The 24,619-nt window shown below is 40.3% G+C and overlaps 1 protein-coding gene across 2 annotated transcripts; it reads right to left on the bottom strand.

The window, feature by feature from the left end:
* Positions 1-86: 86 nt before the first annotated feature.
* On the bottom strand, positions 87-24,613 carry LOC135340035 (sacsin-like). Of its 2 annotated transcripts, XM_064536320.1 has the most exons (5): positions 24,462-24,613; positions 24,367-24,413; positions 19,244-19,370; positions 16,396-16,654; positions 87-13,140 (listed from the first exon to the last, which is right to left on the bottom strand). In XM_064536320.1, exons 2-5 carry the CDS (start codon positions 24,375-24,377, stop codon positions 266-268), a joined length of 13,272 nt encoding a protein of 4,423 aa, XP_064392390.1. In that variant the 5' UTR covers positions 24,378-24,413; positions 24,462-24,613; the 3' UTR covers positions 87-265. The 2 variants fall into 2 exon arrangements, with proteins under 2 accessions (XP_064392390.1, XP_064392391.1); XM_064536321.1 differs by lacking the exons at positions 24,367-24,413; positions 24,462-24,613 and adding an exon at positions 20,085-20,239.
* Between the last annotated feature and the right edge of the window lie 6 nt (positions 24,614-24,619).

Raw genomic sequence — 24,619 nt, 5'->3', positions numbered from 1 at the left:
CATACTTAATTCCCCCATGCAGTCAATCCAGCATTTCTTCACATTGCTAATGTGTCTCAGTTGTATAATACTTTCTACTAGAGATCAAGTACAAACTGAATCACAATGACAACTCAGCAATCAGCACAGTATTATACGTACTATTATAGCAACATGTTCCTTTATTATGAAGATGTCCAAAAATCCTAAATATCACGTGCACACCACTACTTTAAGACTATATATAACAGTACATTACTACTAAGTTAATATCTTAACTTAAACTTTAGATTACAATGTTCTGAATTACAGTCAAAATGGATTGAGCGTCTTGTATAGCATTAGCAGCTTGCTCACTAGTGAACAATGTGGCAGGAATGGTTGTTGGGTTGCATTGGTCAGGATAACGTGTCTTCTGGGAATAATCCTCTAGTCGAGATGACAAACCAGGCAGGTCTGATGCCTTGCTGCCAAGTTCATGCTGGAGTCCATATGCGTGAGTGACAAGTTTGGATGTTTTTAGAGCTTTCTCAGAGAGACCGAAAACGTAAAATTTTCCTGCCTTTAAAGATTTCTCAGCTACCTGATGAGCCTGGAAACAAACTGCACAAGCAATCTCTGGTTCAGAAGAAAGTGCAGCAAAAATAATCCGTAAAACCTTTTCATCAACCACTGCTTGTCTTAGCCACCTTTTACCTTCAACTTGATTGCCTTTAATTTGAAAATCATGCCTATCAAACGGAGGTTGATACGTTCTGTCTCTTCTTTGACTTTCACTTCCGCCTCCTCCACCACCACCACCACCACCACCACCACCACCACCACCACTCCACCACCAGCTACCACCACTTGTTTGTTGTCTGCCGTGCCGATCAAATTCATATCGCCAATTGAAACCATGTGTTTTAGCCTCGCTATCCCACATGGCTTTTGGTAGCGTCACATGACCTCTTCGTTCAATTTCGGCTACAAGAAACTTGAAGATATCTTCAGCCACATCTTCATTCTCAGGGTTCTTGTCTGGATGCCACTTTAAGTAAAGACGCTTAATTGCTTTCTGTTTCTCTTCTTCCGTCAGCCTCCATATGCTGTCCAATTGCTCCATGAGTTCTTTTTTTATGTCTTCAATGTCTTCTCTTTGTAATTTCCTCCTGGTAGCGTAAGTTTCACCATCATAGGGTAAGATATCCATCGAGTCTGGGGCCAGCTCTTCTATCTGTGGCTGTGATGACCGAAGGAACTTGTACAAGTTGAGGACACTGACAATCTTGCCATCTTCATCGTCTTCAGTAATGAATATTTGATACTGCATTTCAATATGCGACACATTCTCAAAATCTTTGCATCCTTCAGGTAAAACTGGATCAAGAACTTCAGCAAAAATGAAATGCCCATGGAATACTTCAAAACCAATCTTTTCTCCAGAGTGGTATATATTGTCGGGACTTTGATCTAGACGGTGTATCCAGCATTGAGGTATTTCTGATCCTATGTGAAATTCGATTTTATCCATAGCAATGTCTTCTAGGTCGATCCCCTTTTTGTTAAGAATCTCTCTCACTTTTTGTGCTGACTGAGCTTTCAGCAGCATTCTTAGTAACCCCTCAATTACTCTCAAATTTGCATCAGGGATATTCTCTTTCTCAATAATCAACATGATGTGGCTTAGTACTAGCATCACTGGTTCATCTCCAGACTCACCTGAATCCAAATCAGAGTCAATGTACAGTGTTGAGTTTGTACTTTTGAAAAAGCATGGCATTCTTGCTTCCCCTATTTCTCGACCGCTAGTGTTCAAGACAACAGAAGTTTTTAAGCGTTTCATGGAAACAACGTTCACATTGCTTAAAAAGCTAATAAGCGGCGTTTCAAGTGCCTGGTATATGCCCTTTCGGTGGGTTATGCCTTGTACAACCGAGAGACACCCTTTACTTAATATCTCTATGGAGAGAGTGGTCTTCAAACGTTTTACAATAACACTGTCATCCAAGTCTTCCTCACAGCTAGAGGCGACATGCATGGTGGAAATTTGGGAAAGCCCAACTGGCTTTAATGATTCGGGCAGGAGGGCACAAAAGCTTGTATCAGTGAAGTTATACAAGGAAGACTCTATGGATAGCTCTTGATAGTTTGTGTCGCTCAAGTCCAGGCATTGCATTCCACCACGATAATTAGGATCATCAGCATACACCAACTCAGTGGACAAACCAAGCTTGTGCTGCACAGTTGGTAAGTACAAAGGATCCAGTTGGGTTTCTAAGGAAACTTCTCCCAATTGATTTAGCATAGGTTGAGCAGATTGAGGCTCGGGTGTTTTTTTCAGCAGTCGGTACAAGTACTTAACAGCTTCAACAACACTTTTCTTAGTGTTTTCATCCAACTCGTCTCCTTGTGAGATATTATGGGCTGCTTCAAAAACAATTTGCATGTGCTTAATTTGCAATTTTTTATCAACACCGATTTTTTCAAGAAATTCAATGGACGCCAGTTTGGATGGCAAGTGATGAATAAATGGATGAAAGAACTCTAATTCGGAGCATATGTTGACAACAGCATTACATGGTTTTATTAGCACAACCTGCCACCTGACATTTTCGCCGAAAGTACTGTGAACAGGAATACAACGGAGTTCGGTGAGGGTACTATAATCAAAGTTTGATTCCGGCTCAGAAGCAATGAACTCAAAGTGCTGGCACATTACTGAAACAAGATCTTCTCCATTTTCCGGCTTTTTTAAACACTCAGGATATTGATCAAACAGTTTATGGCTAGCTAACTTGCTAGACAAACAAATATTTCTGACATTTTGAATCACGAGGCAAGTTTCTGCAGTCTGAGTTAGTTTTAGGTGCTTAAGCATTTGCTCATCTTCTATTTTAGCCAAAACACTGTAATATCCAGGAATAGAAACTACACATTTTACTGTCCATAACAGGTGTGCCTGATTTGTCAATGTTGCCTCGCTTAGCTTGGTCATACTTATGTATTTGTCACCTGACTTCACTCTGTTGCATGGCTTAGCAGCTGGACTTATCCATTCATACTTGGGTTGTTGTTCAGTACACACAAAAGGTATATCAGCGACACTGTGTAAAAACCCTACATTGGCATGCCATTTAAGCTTTGTTTTAACTTCATCAGAGAACATATGTTTGATGAGAATTTCAGAAGCTGTTTTTGGATCCTCATGTTGACCTCTAGAAACGGCTTTACAGAGGTCCAAATACTCATCAGTTGTTAGATAACATTTTAAACCAATTTGTTTGAAAAAGGTCAACCAAGTCTTAGAGTGGGGTTTGTCATGCATGAATGAATCTGGTAAAAATCGATGGCGAGTTTTAAATGTTTGAAGAACTTCAGACTCATGGTCGCAAAAATTTCTGACAGGCCTCAGAAATTCGTTATCCCCACCAATACAGGGAAGATCAATTAATCTATTTTTAAAAAACAGAGCTGCTGCATAATCGTGGTCGAAAAGGCGATCAAAAAGTTCATCTTTAATTTGCTTAAGATGATCGCATCGTTCTTTCTCATTCATCTCAGAAAAGGCTGGAAAGATGTATTTAGTGTAGACTTGTTCAGCTGGCAGCTTTTTGATTAGTAGATCATCGGGAGTTCCCAATGTAGTCCAGCTAGCAAATGGCTCAAGAAAAACATGATTGTCATATCTTTTCAACCATTTTTGGTATCCTGTTTTACACAGACTCCTTGGCCATACATAAGCAGTTTTCCCTTCCAAACATGTGAACGTTCCATCAATATTCTCAAACAGAGGTAAAGACTTGATTCGAATGCAGCTATTTAAGTCTTTCCGGAAATGAACAGCTCTGAAATAGTTAATTAAGACCACCACCACTTCCTTATTAAGATGATTAGTGAGGTCACTTTCCTCGTGAAGGCAGCAGAGATACTCTAAGATAATGTCTACATCAAAAAGTGTTGCACAGCTTGTGATTGATGCCTCGCCTATAATCTCAGCATCCAGGAAAGGTAGGCCAAGCTCCTTCATTGTGCGAAAGGCTCCAGTAATGTCTACTGGGGATACACTGTATCGGAAAGCCCGCTGAGGCTCTGAGCCCATACAATAGACAGGCTTGATTTTAGTGCGTGTGCTGTACACAGAGCCACTGGTTGTAGGCAAGAGAGCAAATTGATTCACCAGGGTCTGCAGACAAAAATTGAAAATATCATCTTCCACCAGGCATTCCCAAATTGATTGTAGCTTCTCTTTAGATATTAATGACTCATAAGCTGTGCAAATTTGCGAATCTTGAAGCTCATGAGGAAGCTCTTGTGATAGTACATGTTTAACGAGTGAAAATTCGGGCATATCTTCGGTATTTTCGGTTTCGGAATTGTCTGTAGTAACTGCAAGCTGTTGAAGCCCATTTGTTGGTGTGCTATTGACACACATAAACAACTCTTTAGGTAAAGATACTTCCAGCAAAACTGGATGCAAAAATTTATCAGAGCTTCTTGGGAAGACAGTGTAAAAATTGGATCTAATAACTTTGTCAATCTGATGAAGTTCCCTAAGAGTTTCATCTACTGTGACGATAAGAGGGCAGCCAATTGGATAGTCTGGGAAGGTGAAGATTTTTGGGTCGTCGTCAGAAGGTTTGAGCACATACTTAAGAAATATCAAAAAATTTGTCATTGTTTTGAAAACAGTGCTTTTCAGTGCACACGGGAATGTTCCTTTGTCGATGACTTGATGGCTGAATTGTTTGTAGTACTGAAACACTGTTTCTGGAGTTGTACTCTTTATCCTCTCTTCGTCCTCATCAAATTGGGCATTGATACAATCTTGGATTTTAGTGGGTGCTTTAGTGAGCTTCATACCAATGCTCTCAAAAATAAGCGATTTATCTTTATCAAGATTTTTCCAGAAGTGAACCTGAGTTGACGGATCTTCACTCTTTACAGGGTGCCATGAGACTTTGAAAATTTCTTGCCCATTTGACAATTCAGGTGTAATAACAGACAAAATGTCTGCATTGTTTTGCACAAATGCTTTGTACACATTTTTAGCAAGTTGCAGGTAAGGATCAACGAGATCTTTAGGCTTTGCGGAAGGGAACACGTCATAGTATCGACTAACCTCTTTCAAGGCATCGTGATATTGTTCATAAGAATGAGAAGTAACATAGTCAGTTTGAGCAGCACATAAAAAATTGGTATAGGAAGAGGCAATAGCTTGGAATAGGGAGTCATTCCACTCTGCCTGGACGTCCATTTCACCAGGAGTGGTTGAATGCCACAGATCTCTCCGATTTGTATGGAGAGCAAAGTTACCATTAATGTGAACTGGTAGTTTGCAATGTAGAGGAAGGGGTAAAAAACAGAATACTTGGCCACTGAATATTTTAGGCGGGCTAGTCTTAGAACGACCATGGCCGTAATACGAGTCTGCGGGCTGTTTGGACTTAATCAGGTCCAGAGGTGAAGCAAGTCCATGTCTTGGTTTAACAGATTTAATTTTCCAGTCTTGGCACTCATTTCCCACATCTCCTATACCTTGTTGAATGAGCCACTTCTCTGTTTGTTGGTCTTTTTTATACGTGTGATGTGTTACTTCGCAAACAGTAAGAGGGTACTTGATGACAGAGGAAACAGTATTGGCTTTGTTGCAATCAGATATGACAGAGTGAAGAGTGCCTCTCTTTTCTTGTGCAGTTTCATCAACAATTGTTGTGAAATGTTTGTAACTCTTAAAATTGGCACCGTGTGAAGTCTCTTCAATTTCACAGAAATGCAGCTCACGTATATGATTGAGAAACAGCAGTGCGTGTTTTATTTTGGGAGCCCACTCAGTAAGCTTACGACTCATAATGACATCTGTTATGAGATGGGACTCGTTGCTGCTGGAATTATGGTTGATTATTTTTGACTCAGTGACAAGTTTCTCAGTGGATCTCAGTGGAAATCTAAATAGTGAACCTCTTGACAAGTTAGGCGCATTTGGAATTTCTTCTCGAAGAAATGCTGCCTTCATATCCGGAAACTTTTTCCAGAAGCCTTTTTGAGATAGTTGGTCGTACCTCATTCCAGGATTATCCAATGTGGCACCATGCACGTACTTGCAGTGTGGGTCCAGTACACACATAGTCTCTCCACCAGTGATGAAACTGGGACAGTCAGTGAGGTGGTACACCACATTGAAACCAATGCCAAACTGGCCAATGCTTTCATTGGCTGAACGCTTGCTGCCAAGACCAAGTTTTTGAATGCCTTTCAAATCTGCTTCTGTGAACTCTTTATCATTCCACACCAATAGAGCTGGTCCTTGAAGTTCAGCCCAGTTTTCAGAGAGAACACTGCCAGTTCCATGTGTTCTTCTGTCTAGTATAATAAACATCTTTGTAGCCTTCGAATCATCAGCATTTTGAAGCAGCTCTTTTAAAATGGTGATATCAAATGGGTACTCTCGCAAAATGTTTTGTATCTTTTGTGTTAAGTCTTCGTGTTGTCCGAATGGAATTCCGAAATCATTGGTAGGGTTCACAAATTCTCCGAGCACACTGCTCCTCACAAGCTTTACTCCTAGTTTGTTAACTAGCTCCCTAGATAACATACTATTGATGTATAAGTATTGATCATCTCTTGGAAGCCAGGCTGCGTCATTATAGGACAGTTCATGTGATAAATGCAGCACAAAGTCTTCTCCGGGAAGTAATAGATCTATATCCTCTGAAGGATCAGGAATATCATTGATCATTTTTTGGAGCGATGAAACTAAATTGTTCAGTAGTATTTTACAAGCCTCGTTTACAGGCTGTTCTTGAAAGTCGTTTTTCATTTTGTACAACGCTTTTTGGATATCTTCAAATCTTAGCGCTTCCCTGATTCCAATGGCATCTATCAAATGTGTTGCATTTGTGAGATTTTGAGGAATTGAGTAAATGTATGGACCTGACATGGTCCAATTTTTAAATACCACATTTGGTTCAACAAATTCCGTACCAGTCCATACACACGAGATAGAGTTCAAAGAAGAAATGTCAACTTTTGGTACAATTATGCTTGGTGAATTATAAGCATTGATGGAAGCATTTGACGATTCTTGCAATAGCTCATTAAAAAATTTGTAAATAGTTTGGCATGATTTGGTTGTCCAGGAAAGTAGCTCATGTGTCAAAGTTCGCTCGTGTTTTATGTAGTCCACTAGTTTCTTGAAGTGGCTAACTACCTGGTCAACGGTGGGAAACTTTCGAACATTCAGAATTCTGAACATTTTGGCTGATATATGTCCACAGCCACCTTCGTCTGGCTCTGATTCAGACACAAAACAGACATGACTGCCTGCTGTGAGATGGGCATTTCCAATTCTCACTAGCTCTTTTCCACACATCAGATGTTTACCTTCCCCTTTCCATCTTAGAGGGTAAGTCGGTGATGGTGACGTGGCAACCACTGGAAGGAATGGTATCGAATCAAGAGTTGTTCCTGTGGTTGGAGGTTCTCCTTCAGTGTCAGCATTGATGATTAGCTTCACACGAGACAGAGCTTTTTTCTCATCAGTTTGATGAAGTAACAGAACCATTTTGGCACGCTCTAAAAGCAAGTTCCAAGGAATTGTCTTGCTCATCATCCCCAGTTTGTGCAAGGCAGTCATTGCTAAGTGTCGTTCAGTCAACTCTTTGATTGGAAAATAGCTGTCACTTTCATCAAATAACTGTGCAAAGGTAGCATTAGGATCAATGACGTGAGTGCACATTCTGAAAACTGTGCCATCTGAAGTGCAAGGAATACAAGCATTGTCTTCCAAATGGGAGCGTAGGTTGTAACTTCGCTGAGTGAAGTCATCATGTTCTGAAGCAAAGATTTCAAGCATGCGTCTTATGACCACATTTCTCTCCTCAAATATGTCGTCAAAATCCGAGAGGTGATCAAAAAACAAGTCTGTGAAGGTTGCTTCATCCATCATATTTAAATTGCAGGAAAACATAGAGTAATATTCTGTTGGAAGAACAACTAGTGGTACATCTAGTTTTTGAAGAACTCTAACAACACAATCAGGTGAAGTAGTTGCATCGCTATCTGACAAAGTAAGCAAACCAGTGCCAAGGAAATTGGCTTCAGGCACAGACATCCAGTGCTTTGAATAGTCGGAATATAATAAGCAGCTGTTTGCAATCAATGGGTAGAGGTTGACTAACATGTTGGACCAAGGGTTATGCTGTAGGAGATTTCTCATTTTTGGCCAAAGGGAATGAAAGGTGTACTCCTCCAGTAAATTATTCTTCACCATCTCTTTAAAAGCAACAAGAATGGAATGATATGCTTGGGGTATGACTCCTTCCATTAGCTTTATATTCCAAATTACTTCAACATCTGTTTCAGAGGTATCGTGATCAGAAGTGCAAGTCCAAATACCGCGACGATTGTTCATGACAGCAAAGTTACTGCTTACGTGGACCGGAAGACCTGTTAGCTGGGAAAGTGGCAAGAAGCAAAAAATTTCTCCTTGAAATTCAGCATCTACTTTGTAGCAACTAGGCTGCGAGCCTAGGGGACAGGCTACAGAGGCAGTGTGGTAGTGTTGATCTGTCTCACTCTTTTGTTGTGACACCAGCCAATCACAGCTGGTACATTTGTCCAAGTTATTTTCAATGCAAGTGAGTTTCTTTATCTTAGTATTGGAAAGAGGAATTGGCAGAGGAACACACTCTTTGTGAATTGTTAGCAAAACCTCCGGTTGGTTCTGTCCAGGATTGATTTGCTGGAAGGTGATAGTTTTCACATGTTGTAGAAACAGTAGTAAGTTTGAGGCACTCTTTCTGATTGCAGTAACTAGGTTCTGAACAGTTTGGTTAGTGTAGCAGGTTGTACTCAAATCACTAGGAAGTGTGCGGAAAGGGAGCCTGAACATAGTTCCTTGGTACTCAGAATGTGAGTTAAATCCAAACAGTCCATCGTAGGGAGCAAGTTGTTTTGATCCAGAAATGAATTTGCTTGTAATCCTGATCTTCTTTCCTGGCTGTGCAGGGTTACTGATTTCTTTTCTGAGATATAACAGTGTTGGATCAAGAATGAATAGTCTATCTTGGCTAATAAACGACGGCACATCTGTCATGTGGTAGACAGAGCAGAAACCGATTCCAAACTTACCAATCTTGAGCTTTTCGTTCGCCTTTGTTGCTCCAGCCAACTTTGTAATGTTTGTGAAATCTTCATTGGTGAAACTGCTGTTGTTATGGACGATAAGAGCAGGGCCATGAGTTAATGCCATTCCTGGAAAAAACAGCGTCTTCGGATCTGTTTCATGCAATCTAGCATCATAACAAATGTTAAATTCAGTAGCTTTAGCATCGTCAGCATTCTGTAAAAGTTCTTTAATAACGGTAATGCCATCTTTGTACTCATTGAGAATATTTACGAGACGATCAACTAAAGGCTCAGTCTGCCCAACATCCTCAAATGTATCCTCAGATATGTCTAATGACTCTGATAATGTTCGTATTCCTAGGGCTCTTGCCAACTTGGTGTCAATGCATTCATGCACAAAAACATATTCATCTTTTTCTTCGGATGCTTGAAAGTAGTTTCTCATAAACTCGTTATTAGTGAATACTACATCTGAGGCACGCTCTAACTGTGGCCACTCTGAGTCAGACTCTATAGGAACATAGGTATTGTCTGTGACTTTCTTAGTACCATTCTTGGTGAACCAATTCAGTATAGCTAGAACAATGTCCCAGGCATTTTCTGCACTGGTTTTTCGGCACCTAGGGTCAGTTTCGTCTTTTATTGTTGAAAGGATCGACAGAATCTGTGAGTTAGTAACATCTTGCTCAACACCAGAAGGTAAACTAAACAAGTGTCTGTAACAAGACAAGCTATCTGGAAGAATGTTAACAAAAGGCTCTAGATCTCGTCTAAATGTGGAATTCTTCTTTAAAGCTACTACAGACGACGAAACGAACTTAGCATCTCTTCTGATATAAATCCATTCGTTTAAATCATATAACCGTTTCAAATTTGACATACTTTGACCGTTCATGTAGTTGTACACTTTATGGACAAAAGAGTCCATCGCATCAGTTGATAATCGAGCCCTGCAATTAATCGTTGCTGTAAAATGATTAACGACATGTTGTGTAAACTGGCCAGTATCAGTTGCTAAAAATGATGAAACATTCGAAGGCACAGTAGTTACAACATATACCTGTGAGCCTACCAGGCAAGAGTCAGCAGATGATGAAAGAACAACTTTTGGGGTGCTCAAAGATACAAAGTGAGAGGAATGGCCATCTCCTTTCCAGGGAAGCTCCTTCGGGTAGCCAAGTGGCTTCTCAAAGGTAATTGGAAGCCAGCTCCTGCTGATAGTTAGGTGTTTTAACGCATCAAAGAAAAAGTATTTTACCGATGACTTAGGCACACGAAAATATCCAGTTGGTTGAGTGGAGAATGTACGTGTTCCAAAATACTGGAGAATGGCATTAGCTCTAGAGAGTTTAGTGCAGTCAACTTCTTGTGGGGTAGAGGTGGAAGAGGAGCTAATGGAATAGATAACGTCTAGTACTTGTTGGGGCGTCACTGTTGTTTGAAGGCCGCAGCATTTCAGCACTTCAATTCTGTGAGGTGTCTTATATGGAGTCAATGGGAACACATCTTCTTTGTTGTACAACGCTGCAATATCATCATTGAATGGATCAAATAGTTCAATAGGACTTTTCCGGCCATGCCTTGTTTTCACAAAGGATAATGTCTGAAGATAAACTCCTAAATTTGTACCGTGTTCCGATAAATTTAAAATTTGAAACCTGTCCAATACTTGGGCCATGAGATTGTCAATTAGGTGATCTGGGAAAGACCCCCTTTGAATGAGTGGGAAAATGTAGTCATTCAGCAATCTATAATCTGTAGGGAATGGAATCTTCAAGGTTTGCAAAAGTTTCAATTGGTGATAATCTTCACAAGAAAGAAGAACAAAGTCAGCTGGGAAGTTGGATATGCTAATAGCACAGTTACTATGTTCTCCCAAAGTTTTCTTTACAATAGAAGTTGATGCAGCTGTGGTCACAGAGTGTAACCTTCCTAAAGAGTTTGAAGCAGAGGAAAATATAGCTACATTTTGCAATACCTCTTTTCTGGAAGCTGAGAGAGAAGAAGGTCCTAGAGTAAAGAGTTCCCTCATGCTGTGAGCTTCTTCAGAAGTGAAATCAATCTCGGTGTATGAACCTTGAGTAGCTATTGCATCAACAACATTGTTGACGTTAGAAATTTGCTTCATATAGTTTGATATACTTTTGTGCTGTACAAAGTTGAACTTCTTTTGGAGGCAAACTCTAACATTCATTTTGTATAGAGCAGAGACTAGATCTGCATGACTTGAGCAAGAAAACGTAGAGCTCACATAAACCACTGGCTGAGCACTGCTAAGAGGAGCCAAATGAAAACCTGTTGAAGAGCTAGAAGTAGAACTGTAGCATGGAACAAGCAGTTGATCTTGGAAGAGTTGCAGATTCTTGTCTTTGAGCCAAGTCCAGAATGTTTTGAGCCAGGTGGGGGGTAACTGAGGGTGGGGCATTGGCACGAGGCTGCTTTTTCTCCAGTCGGAAGGAAGGGCTTGTTTGAGGAGATCAGCAACTTCTTTCTCAGTGAGAACATTCAGTTTTGTTTGCTGGGATGCAGCCACTTGTCTGAGATTGTCATAAAGGCCTGTTTCTGTTTCTATCTCTGATAGTTCTACTAGCTTGTTATCCAAGGTAGGTAGCAGAGAGCGTGGACAGTCAGGTGAGCAAAGATACACTGCTTGTTTATCAAAGCTTGTAAAGCTTCCATCTGAAAGGGGAAGGAGATCTAATCCACAGAGATCGTTGTAGCATCTGTCAGAGAGACAATATGAAAGAATCTCCTTCTTGTTAACAGGGTTAACAGTAGAGTAGCTTCCAGGCTTGGAGCGTAGTTTGGCTCGAGCCAACATTTGTGACATCTCCTTGATCTTTAACTTAGCACACTCAATTGCTTTCCAGATTATTGGAGGAACAGAAACAAGCTGGACACCACAATTAGAAAGAACGTGTTTCATAATGTGTGGAAGTGGAGGTTTCTTACTCTGGTTGATAAATGTGGCTTTCTCTGCTTCAATCCAGTCTCCCATCATCTCGTGATTTTCTGCGTTCTTAGTCCAAACAACTGGTAGCTTGAACAACAAAATAAACATAGGCTGGAGAATATCACTGAATTCGTGCCTTGATTTTTTTAACTCGTTTGCATCAGGCCAGGCATTGTAGAATTGCTCTGGAGTTAAGTGATTCTTGGCTTCAGAGAGGAGCATTACGTAACAAGGTGGAAGGAGTTGGTTGACGAGGATTTTGTTCCAGTTTGCGGTCGCATCATTCTTTCTCTCACTTCCAGGCCACTTCAGGCTACGCCTATCATCACTGAGCCCAAACGCTCCATTGACATGCACAGGGAGACCTGATGATTTCTCTACTGGCATAGGGAGAAAGCAAAAAATGTGGCCCTGTAAAGATGTCCTTTTATCTCCCAATTCTAACACAGTGCCAACCCATGGAAATGTATGCTGCTTGGCTGCAGCTTTTTGCACTGTAACATCAGCCGATCCAACACTGCTAGCTATCAGCCAGCTGCTAGTGCCTGCTTGATTGTTACTAGTTTGACTGTTGTCTGTTACAACAACAGAGAATGTAGTTGTGTAAGAGATGACACTAGATATAGAATATTGCTGTCGGCTATAAGAGTCTCTAAGCTGCTGCATAAAGGAATCGCGTCTGGATATGACCCTGGCTAGGTTATCAGGAGCAATTTCTACAGAGAACAACATGCTTTGGTCACCGTCCTGAGATATGTGAAGAACTTCAATTTTGCACACTGACTTCAAAAATAGGAGTAAATATTTTGCCTCTTCTCTAAGGCTTTCAAGCAGATTTTGCAGTTTTTTAGTGTTCTGGACATTTTCTGAAAGACAAGATGGTGCTGTGCGAAGAGGTAAACGAAAGATTGTCTTTGGATACCCGACATCTCTTACTGAACTTTCGTCAAAACCAGCTAAACCGTTAAGTGGTGAAATAAAATCCGAGGAGGTACTGATAAGATCAGTCAAACGAAATTTTTGTCCACCTTTCCCCTTCCGCACTTTCTGCTGAGGGTCAGAGAAAGCTAATTGTTGTCCACTGATGATAATTGGCAGATCTGATAAAAAATTAGTATTATCGTTGGTGGTCAGTACGTCTGTAATGTCTATAATTACTGATAACTGTACAAACACTACATAATATACTGCTAATTGTACGCGTTCGTTCAATGAAGTTTGCGCAAGCTTACGTTTCAATATGGAGAATTTGTCGTAAGTGCAAGATTAGAAATTTAAAGGACTTTCTATGCCTCTATATATCAGTGTACGAATTTTGTGAAGAGATCGAAGTTGAAGCTGAAGAAGATCAAGATCCATGCAATCAGTCATGCTATAGTTAGATTTATCACGGGGGTTATATAAAGAGAAGAGGGCATAATATACTATCTATTCCAACTTCATGTCAGAGGAAGGATATACTATAAATAGAATCAATAGTAGTGGCAAAAGTTAAGTATTCCGCCCCACGCGGAATTTTACCAGTACAAAGTTGGATGAGTCTGAAATAGCCTGAGTTGCATGCCCTAGTCTTCTTATAAGCCCTTGGATTTATATAGTAGTGAACGTAATTTTTACAAATCCACACGCCTCTAACTCTAACTGCTACTAACATTTACTAGCAAATTAATTACTTAAAATTATGCCTCGGTGCGCATGCGCATGCGAGGCATACGGTAGTGTGTTTGTGTGTCTGTGTAGACTGCTACAGCTGCTCAAGGATCAACCAAGTGCAAGTAAGAGTTTCTATAGGCTTCTAGTCACGTTTACTTGGATTTCAATTCGTGGATTTGCAAAATAATGCTTCGTTCTCGAGTTATGCCTACTTGGAATGCCATTGCAGCCTTTTCAGTGCGTAGCAAAACTTGTCCACCGAGTGTTGCTATTCTACTTAGTAGTTAGTTCCGCACTAGAACGCTAGCTATTGGTAGCTGCAACAGTGAGAAGAGAGCTGCAAAGCTCTACTGTAGAGCTTTGCAGCTCTCTTCTCACTGTTGAAGCAGTAGAGCTTTGCAGCTCTCTTCTCACTGTTGCAGCTACCAATTGAGTACTGATGCAGCCATTAGCTTGAACTTTTGGCATCAATCGTTTTTAACAATCATGGTCGATCATTACCCACTCTTTGAGTTTTAGATTCTGCCTGCATGCAGTCGATCATTACCCACTCTTTGAGTTCTAGATTCTGCCTGCATGCAGCAATGTTCAACAAAAATGTTCATCAAATATTCATGATAAATTTTACAAGTAGCTTTATGTTATGTAGCTTTGGCACCTCCACTGAGGCATCAGCACCTGCGGTGCTTTCATTATGCCTCGAGGCGTAGCCGCACGAGGGATACGGTAAAGCTGACTGTGTGTGTGTCTGTCTGTTCCAGCTGTAACTGCTCGACGATTGCAATGAGACGAAAACTAGCAGCTTCTATAGGGTTCTAACTTCTTGGATTAGCAAAAGCATCTTTCTCGAGTTATGGGTTTGACTCATATTGAAGGCTGTTGCAGTCTCTTCAGAATCTTTCGTAGCATTATTTGTTTGCACACAGTTTATATTCAACTTATGAGTTAGCCTTGCACTAAAGCGCTAGCTTTTTATTAGCTACAAGAGTCAGAAAAGAGCTGCTAAAGCAGCTAACCTGACCTCTTGCAGACACACCCCTTATTGTAATGCGCATGCGCACTCGTCCATAATCCTGGAAAAATCAAATTTCATCTTTCTTGAGGTCCTGGTAAGCTACAAAACACTGTAAGGATACCATATACAATAGACTCATGTACACAACACAACATAATTATTATAGATATAATCACTTCTGCTAATTTTAATGTAAAATCCATTATAGAAAAAAGCTTATTCTCCCTACTATAAAACTCTAATACTTTTTGAGCGAAAGCATAACATGGCGAGAGGCATTAGCACAGCGCAGCTTGCAACACTCGTTATACAATTTGTCATCACGTGCGACAGAGTTTGTGTACAATTATCAGTATAGTCCTCTCCTTATAATACGTACTCTTGATGTTAGAATTTGATGTTAGCTACAGTATAAACTATATAGACCACAAACATAATTGTTTGCATTACAAGTAAGCACCAGTAATCATAGAAACAACAGAGAGTTCGTGATGAAAATAGGAATGAAATATAAAATACATGGTCAAATACCAAATTGCAGTGATGCGTGGGAATGCATCATGACACCTACACTGTTCCTTGGCGTTGTGACGAATTTACATAAGCCTCTCTCGCTTGTTATGCCTCGAGGCGTAGCCGCATGAGGAATACGTTAAAGCTGACTGTGTATGTGTGTCCGTCTGTGTGTGTATTCCAGCTATAACTGCTCAACGGTTGCCAAAACTAACAGCTTGACTTCTAGCCACCTTCTCTTAGATTTTGCTTCGCAAACTCAAGAGTGAAAGCTGTTGCAGTCTCTTCAAAATCGTTCGTAGGCTACGAACGTAGCTGTTTGCACGATCTGTTTGCACAACGTTACTATTCGAGTTATATGAGTTAGCCTTACACTAGCTTTTTGATAGCTACAAGAGTAAGAATAGAGCTGCAAAGCTGTAGACTTCCAGAGGTAGCATGCAGCCATGCAGAGGAGGTACGGCAGGCGCGGTGCAGTCAGTTCAGCAATTAGTTTCTGATTGAACACTAATTATCCGACCACGTATAACGTTATTACCGAGTTTAATCAGAGGCTATAATTGCTGAGCTGTACAGTGCCTGTCGTACCACCTCTGGAAGCCATTGTGAACTTTTGACCTCTCTGCAGTATATCATACGCATTACGGATAATAATACATCCGTTTTACTACAAGCCTGAAGATTATTTCTAGCCATGCACAAGAATTTTGTTTTCCACTATGTTTCTATGCTACATGTATAATATGCCCACATGCACTAGAATTAGCTAGGAAGTTATTTTCCAGCTCTGGTTCTTTCTTGCTTGTTATAAATCACTGACCCATCCTAATTATAACCAAGAACCCATAATAGTAAAACGTCGTATATATTATGCATCAGATATATGCGGAAAGTAACGTGCATATGACTTCCTACTCGGTAACGAATCAATCCGAGTGCCTGTGGCATATGGAGCCGCTACTTGCCTCGAGACAGCATTAATATTATTGATCATGCGTTTTAGGGAGAACGGTCACTTCAGTTTTCGTATACATCTGATGCACAATTCTATGATACTTTCGATACTCTCTTTTATGGGGGGCTCTACCAGTACGTTCTTATAACACAAGTACAACGTCATGCAGATACACATACATTTAGATCAGTTGACCGACTGAGACTTCAATTTACTTACCAGTGATATGGTAGACAGAGTTGAATCCAATCCCAAACCTTCCAACTTTAAAAGGATCCTCAGCTTTAATGCTCTGTTGCAAACACTGTATTCCTTGCCAGTCCTCATCTGTGAAGCACGCGTCATTGGCAGCCACTAGAGCTGGGCCTTGGAAGTCGGCTAAGCCAGGGTGAGGGAGGTTAGACCTACCATGCTGTCTTTCATCAACATAGAACCACACTTTCTTGGCTCTAGCATCGTCAGCATTCTGGATCATTTCCTGGAGTGTATTGATGATAGATCTGCGTTAGTCGTAGGGATGGCAATAAACATCTAAGAACACCATTAATTAGGGTCCACTGGACCAGCCATGTATCTCGTGCAAGGACCCAAGTAAGACATAAAATTGATTAGAGTCATCCTGTGCATGACACTATAAGCAAACAAGTGTTGTTCTCTGTATGGAACACTGTCTTGTAACCTCACACAATTTGACTAGCAAGAACATCCAATTTACCATGTTATTCTTATGCATACAAGTGTGCATCCTAATGGCTGTTATCTGATTCCCAGAAAACTATAGTTTCTGTTTGTGGTTACGTAATTATAGACTAATTTTGTCAGGTACAGATGCAACTGATCACGTATTTTCAGGGAAAGGTTTACGTGTAGATCAATAATATCCCAGTTTGCAAGTTTTTTTTCTGTTACTATAATTATACGTATACACAGATCTACATTGTTCTCCTGTTTGTCACGAGTAGTGAAAACTATAGAGACTATACAGCATGCATACATAACCAATTAAAAACTCAAAAGTGGGGGCGATAGTAGCCCCAGCCTTCATGCAGATGTCGGTGTCTATACCTTTGAGCCTTATCTCCAAATATATAAGGTACTCTAACAAGGATGAACTACAGTCTGCATGTATACTAGCTCTCCAAATAGCGAAAACATTGGTACAAAGGCCCTCTGCAGATCCTATATCCTGAGAGTGTCCTTTATTAGGGAGTTTTCGTCAAACAGTCTTATTATTTGACTCGGTTAGGGTTAAAACTTTTATACACAACTATTGATCTTCGTACAATCATGGTTGAGAGTGTTTTATGTACAATGTCATTTGAGAAAGGTTATATGTACATGTATCGTCATGATTTTAGCTGTATGACACCCTGCCAATGTTTCCAACACGTCTGGAATGGATGGTATAATCCTACTTACGATTTTTAATGTTTTCATTGTTAGTCAAAAGGTCATTAATAATATTATTTTGCTGTTTTTTAAGCTATATTTTTGGACCTCAAGATCATTCTTTCAGCGTTCAAGCCAATCAAGTGAGCTGTTTGGGTACATAAAAAACATAAGCTTTCCAATGGTAGTGGTGCCATAAAATTTTGATAATGTATTGTACACAAAAAGTGTTTTTCAACCTTGAAAGTTAGGGTGAGTTGTTTGCAGAAGCTCTATTGCTCAATAAAGGATTGGTACGTGAGAAATCTTGTTCTTACATAATAGAGCTATATATAGTATGATATAATTATAGCATAAGCCTCATTATTGCATGGATTAGTGCGTTACACTCTGTCTGAAGTAAAATTTTTAGTACTATAGTCAATTTTGTGGAAGCTATTTCTCAAATAGACTATGGCATGTATTATTGTAGTACTCATGCTATAATGTGGTATGCAAATGATTTTGGAATGATCAGGACATCCAACCGTGATTTCCAAACAACTTTTATATCATGTTTTTTGTCTTTTTAGGATGTGAAGCAAAAAGCTCGTAAGAAAAGGCGCAAGTCCTCCTCAACCAAATCCCACTCTCTCTCTCAACAAAACAAAAGCATCTAAATTCAACAATGTCATCCATAAGACAGAGTAGCCTCATATTAAGTATAGTGTTTATTTTACTTGTGTGTATACATACACTAGCTCTGTTGTTTTTGTTTGTAATTCTCTGCAACCACTTTAAAACAACATTTGACATTCCTTAGAGTACAGTATACACTTATGATTACATGTAGTGTCAAGACTCACAGGGAGTTCAGTAAGATAATTAATAAATACAATTTTGTCGTGTTTATGCGCAAAAACATGCAGTGTAAATAAAATAATTTAACTTTTTTTACTGATATGGATGCCATCATGAAGCCCTTATCCTTTAACTACACTGTCCACAGTATGAGCTTAGAGCTCAAGCTTGAGGTACTCCACAGTATGAGCATAGAGCTCGAGCTAGCTAGCTTGAGGCACACTCATTTATATAATTATGTGGCCTCAATTTTACGCCGCAATGAAGGGCCTGTAATCGATAACATAAGTGCCAGTCGAATTGGAGTACGCCAGGAGCAGATGAGGGGATGGAGCGTCTTACTACGCGGATTCTGTAAGGTCTAGCTATGTACTACCGTATAGCGCGAAGTCTTCGAGGCACTTATATTTCGTGGATTGGCCTCTAAAAGCCATTTCGTTGCACAATGTTCGCGGAATGACTGCTAACCGGAAGCCACGCCTTAAATCTTTGCACGTTATAGCAGGTAATTTAAAAATTTTCGTGGACTTATTTTCGTGTAGAATTCTAACCCACGAAATCCGCGAAAATTAAGCCCCTCGAAAATTTCGCGCTATACGGTATATGCCAAACCGCTGAGTGCTGTTAACATTATCATGGTATTCACTATTCAAACCTTATCAGCCACACATGTACAGAGCACTTAGCAATTAAAAACAAGGAAATGTGACATAGTGAAATCCGAAATACTATACATAGTAAGAGGCTCCATCCCCTCATCTGCTCCTGGTTAGTCTATCATGCAATAGACCTTTACATTAATATCATATGAATGCATATAAACTATTGCCACAACCACCTTGAAGATCTGGCCATCAGGATACCGTTCAAGGATGGCCTTGATAGTAACTGACAGAGGAGGCGTCTTCTGTTCAAAGTCCTCAGAGTCTACCTCGGCCATGATCCGTGCACTATAAGTGTCCCACCTGTAAGATCAATTGAAATTCATAAGTGTTTGTAGCGATACATGCTCATTTCACGTGACGCTACTGTATAGGTTTTTTTGTTGATTTAGCCTATCATATGATAGAGCGGTGCATAGCAAAAGAACGAGTTTGGAGTCTTTGGACACTTTCTAAAAATGGGCGTGGTAGTTTAGTAGAGAAGCGACGATCTGTAGGTACGGTGCTCAACTAGAATAGAAAAAGATTATTGGTGCTAGTATTAGAGCGATGCGACATAACGTATGTATACGGATCTATCAGTACTCATTGACAATAGACTCGCAAGCCGTCACTGTTGCACAGCGAACAGTAGACCAGTCAAACTCTGTGTAGAGACTTGTGTTGCACAGTCAGCATTTCAGATAAGATTCTAAGCGACTACGGTTTTTGTGACGTCAGTAGATATTGCATGTGATACCTAGTGCTACGTCACTATCAATGATATCGTGGTAACCGCATGCGGTCTAGCCACTCGAGTTGCCACAAATATAGTGGCAAACGTTGCACGAGTCTCTACACGGAGTTTTACCAGTCTACTGTTGGCCGGGCAACAGTGACGGCTGGCGAGTCTACACATTGACAATACTTTTGATCAAGCAAGTAGATCTAGCATTCAAATTCTAAATTAACCCATGCAATAACGGAGTTGTGTCAAATTGACCAAGATAATTACAGACAAAGACATTATTGACTCACCTCTAGTCAAGCTAACTTTAACAGTATAGACTACTATAATATAAACTATACACAATAGCTAGACTTTGACTGTTAGGCACCATTCATTATTACACTTGATGCAAAAGTGCAAGTCAAAACTGAATGCTATTTATAGAGTTGATCTATGTACATATACCTCTATAATAATGTCAGTAACACTGCATGGCTTCCCAGCACATTGCTAATAATAGGCTCTATATCCAGGATATGTTTCTATATACCACATTTCTACCATAAAAGGGCCCCATGGTCAAAACACATGTTTCTAAGAATTTTACTGGCCCAAGCAGAGTTACATGGACGATGTGCATGTATAGTTGACTGCACAGCATTCTGAGCATTGACACAGGGTATGAATATGCTTAAATCTTGCCACGGTAGTGTATAGCAACATAGTTACCGGATTCCCTGATCGATAGGTACTTACACTATGTTTGTTCTGGGTAACTTGGCTGTAACCACAGTTGTAACCACAGTATTGTAACTAAGAGAATGTACAACATTGTGGAGCGAGCGTGTGTTTATTGATGACAAGAGTTGTTCCGGTTCATATCAGGAGCTCCTGTTCGTCTTAGAATTATACATATATATAATTATGTGTAGATCTAAGCTGGAAATATACCTGTGTCTCGTGAGCTGAGTGCACAGCCAGAATTATCACAAGACTATAACATTACGGTGAAGCTGTTGTGTGCTCAGCAATGACTGTGATTGTTGACCATTTTGCATAATTCAATCAATCGAGAAAAATGCACATACGTACATGCATTTTCGTCAATACTGTAACACTTCTATTTCAGATATGCTTTAAGATATCTCTATATATTATATGTAGGCTATTAATTACTATAACACTTCTTGATCTTTTTATAGATTCACGATCAGTCCCCATAATGTCAATGTCATTACGGTAAGAAGTTACATCTGATTGCCGCTGTGCGATGATACTCAATGCACAGGGTGAATGCTCTATGAGCATAATTATTGTTATTATAGCGCCTGCTGGAACCAAGCACAAGCCTTTGAAATTTCTAGCAAGCCAACTGCTGTTACCTGACCTGTATGACACCAGAAGTCCTTATAATTATATCTGAACTGCTTTGACGTTGACGTCGATGTAGCAGCTAGCTTATTGTGCATTTGCAACCTCACATAGAAGTTGGTAAAGGATCATGAGTCCCAAACGCAAATATTGTGCTGGTCTAGCTTCGGTCCCAGGCTCTCCACAGGGGCGTAGGCAGGATTTTAAGGAAGGGGGGCTGAGCTGAAAGGGTGTGCAGCTACCTATAGCTAGCGTTCTAGTGCAGAGCTAAGTACTAAGTAGAGTAGCAACACTCGGTAAACAGGTTTTGCTACATGCTCTTCTGAAAAGGCTGCAATTGCATTCCAAGTTAGTCTCGCACAGCCAGCCCCAGATGTTTTCTATTTGAACGCTAGGTCGATAATTTTAATCGGGGCTGGTGCGAGACTAATTCCAAGTAAGCAAAACTAGGCATAACTCGAGAACGAAGCACTATTTTGCAAATCTACGAATACGAATCCATGACTAGAAGCCTCTTGCACTTCATTGATCCTTGAGCAGCTGTAAAAGTCTACACACACAGACACACAAATACACTACCGTATACCTCGCGGTATAAATATCGTATGAATAAAGAGGTACAGTTAAGAAAAAGGAGAGCCTGGGACGTGAAGTCGCATGACGGTAGAATGGTGGTAAAATGGTGGTATAAAAGGGTGAAATTGAGTGTGGGCAGGTAGAGGTTGGGATATTGGACTTCTCACCTCGATCTTTGACTGTAAACTTGTGCAGGCATAATTATGGAATTGGAAGTTTGCAAACAATTCAATGTGTTATACATAGCTTACTAGCCTCGATTCCAGGCCGATTAAAATACGGCCTGGTACCTATTGCATGGTGATAGTGCGCATGCTTCACCAGAATCTGGGGAATCCCTTTTCTTTCTCTCGTCAATTTTCTATCTTTGTACATCAGCTTAGCTCTCTATTGCGTTGTTCCAGAAGGCTTTCACATTAGTCTGAACCAGAAAAGGCTCTCATCTACCTCTATGACGGTTGTATGGTGAGGATGTCTTACCTTGGATCTGTACAGGCTATGGGAAGTGTATGGTGCCTCAAACTGCTACTCGCGAAGACAACCCGGCTATAGTACCATCCTAGACGTAGATGAGAGTCTCTTCTGCCTTAAAACTAGAGTTCAAGCCTTCTAGACCAATGCAATAGACGGCATAATTATAAGCCACAGCTTCACAAAACTCAGTCATAGAGATAAAGTATTACGGAACATAGCTTAGTAAACGAACTATAACTTACTAAGGTTTTACATTCGTAGTCCGATTACCCATATTCTGGGTAATTTGAAGCGCATGCGCACTATCACACCTGCAATATATAGGTACCAGGCCGTATTTTAATCGGCTTTGAATCGAGGCTACTTAGCTTACTAGCTTAATAATTTTTGTTTACCTAGATCTATAGCAGATTCTTCTACTATATTCAGTTTCTTGTGTCATGCTAAACGCTATAGATCTGCTAGACACTGGCTAATAGCTAGTCATCATCATCGATCATCTAGCAGGTAGTTACTAATCTACCCTGCCAGAGGTGGCCACACTGGTTGTGCACTGAGCTTGGTCATGCAGTAAATATGCTCCTGACTTGCCCTTGGTAGATTTCTAGCAGTGTCTTAATGCGTGGGAGAATACCCTACGTCATGATTGTGGGCTACGTTCATAAAAATGTATGTGGATCACGCGACTTTGCATACTTTATTTCTTCAACGTCCATCATTTCCTTCTTTACTGTCTCCCATGCATCATCTCTAACTCATTTATATTGAGAGCTAGACAAGAACAAGAAAAAGTAAACGGCCTGGGGACGAGGCTGGTGCTGGTCCATGACATAATTTACACATACCATACAGCGGGTAATTTTTGTCGGTGCAAATTTTCGTATGAACTGTCCTATTACATATTTTGTACAGCTCAGGATAGTGACGTTGAACGTATTGCGGTAGAAATTTTCGTATGATGCTCTACAATACGAAATATACGAAATTTCCATACGGTACATACAAGCATACAGACAACGTTGATGACAAGATAGGGACTCACTTCGCTCGCCCCAATTAAGCAATATAAGCACTAGTCTTCTTGCAAACTTGTTTAAACATCTAACAGTAAGCATGCGTAGACCATAATCAGTTCAGCACCGACCCAGAGAACAGCTCCGTGCATGCCAATGAAACTCAATGGAGAGAATGGAGCCACTTTATGAGTTTTGCTGTAATTATATACTCTACTGCTTAGCAATCAAAACAGGTGTCACCATAGGGTGGTGGTGTCAGTATGGTAGGGCAGTGGGCAACATTGGGCAACATTACTGCATGACTGTAAAATATTTGGTGCAGCGTTACCTCGAAATGAGAATCGCATAATCATGCAAGACACTTTCATGACATATGGAGCTGTTTTCCGAGGCTGTACAGTGCTTACAGCTACTTGCAAGTGCTTACAGAATAATTAGCTCTGCATGTGGTAACAACTTTGGTACGTGGCAGCAAACACATTACAGAATACATTAAAGAGGGAGAGGGATTAGAAACGGAAGTAGCGTCACGTGACATTTTAAATTAAATTGCAGCATGGCACCAGAGAGCTTTTGATGTTAATCTGTGTTACGGTTGCGCAACACACAGAAAGCAAAATGTTTCATGAATTATGATCACTGCAAGATATTTAGAGCCCCCCTAAAACGTCATTCTCATGCCCCCTAATGGTGGAAAAGAAAACCTTGAATAGATTTTTGACTTTTGTGAAGATAACTAGAGGTACAAAACGTTCTTCTGTCACGCTATAATATCTTTATGTACCTAGAATGCTTCTAATATTATAGCTAAGACTGTGCAGCTCATCGGTGTACTGTGTCCCTGGTCTCAAGTGTCAGTTGGAAGCGCAAAGTTTACAGACAGCAAGCCTGGCCTAGATTTTACTCAACGTTAGATACATAGCTTAGATTAAACCCCGGCGTAACGCGGATACAATTCGAGGTAACTTCTGTTTCCAATCCTTATCACTCTATATCTATGATCACAGCCAAGTTATCCAGAAGATTGCATGCATGAATAATCACTCTAAAGCATACATGGTAGCACACAATGGAAGAGGAAAAGGAGATGTGCAGAAACTTAACTTGGTGTAAGTGTAGAAGCATGCAAGGCACTATGCATAATGAGACGAACCTCTTGTACATGAAGTAGCCATTTGGAACAAAGTATCGAAGGGTACCCTACGGATATAAATTATAAAAAATAAAGTAGTCAACGAGTAAATTTACCTTCCAATTTGGAGGTCGGAGTTACGAGACTGAGGCATCATGACCCTATATCGAAACAGAGCTATCAATACAATACTGCAACAGGAGAGAGGAACACTGCACAATCATAGATAGTAAATCTAAGAGAGAAATAGATCTAGTTTAAAATGCTTTCATGT

This window comes from Halichondria panicea, chromosome 8 (assembly GCF_963675165.1).
Source record: "Halichondria panicea chromosome 8, odHalPani1.1, whole genome shotgun sequence".
NCBI lineage: Eukaryota > Metazoa > Porifera > Demospongiae > Suberitida > Halichondriidae > Halichondria > Halichondria panicea.
Note: the sequence above shows the minus strand (reverse complement) of the source record. Positions and strands in the feature narration are given on the sequence as shown.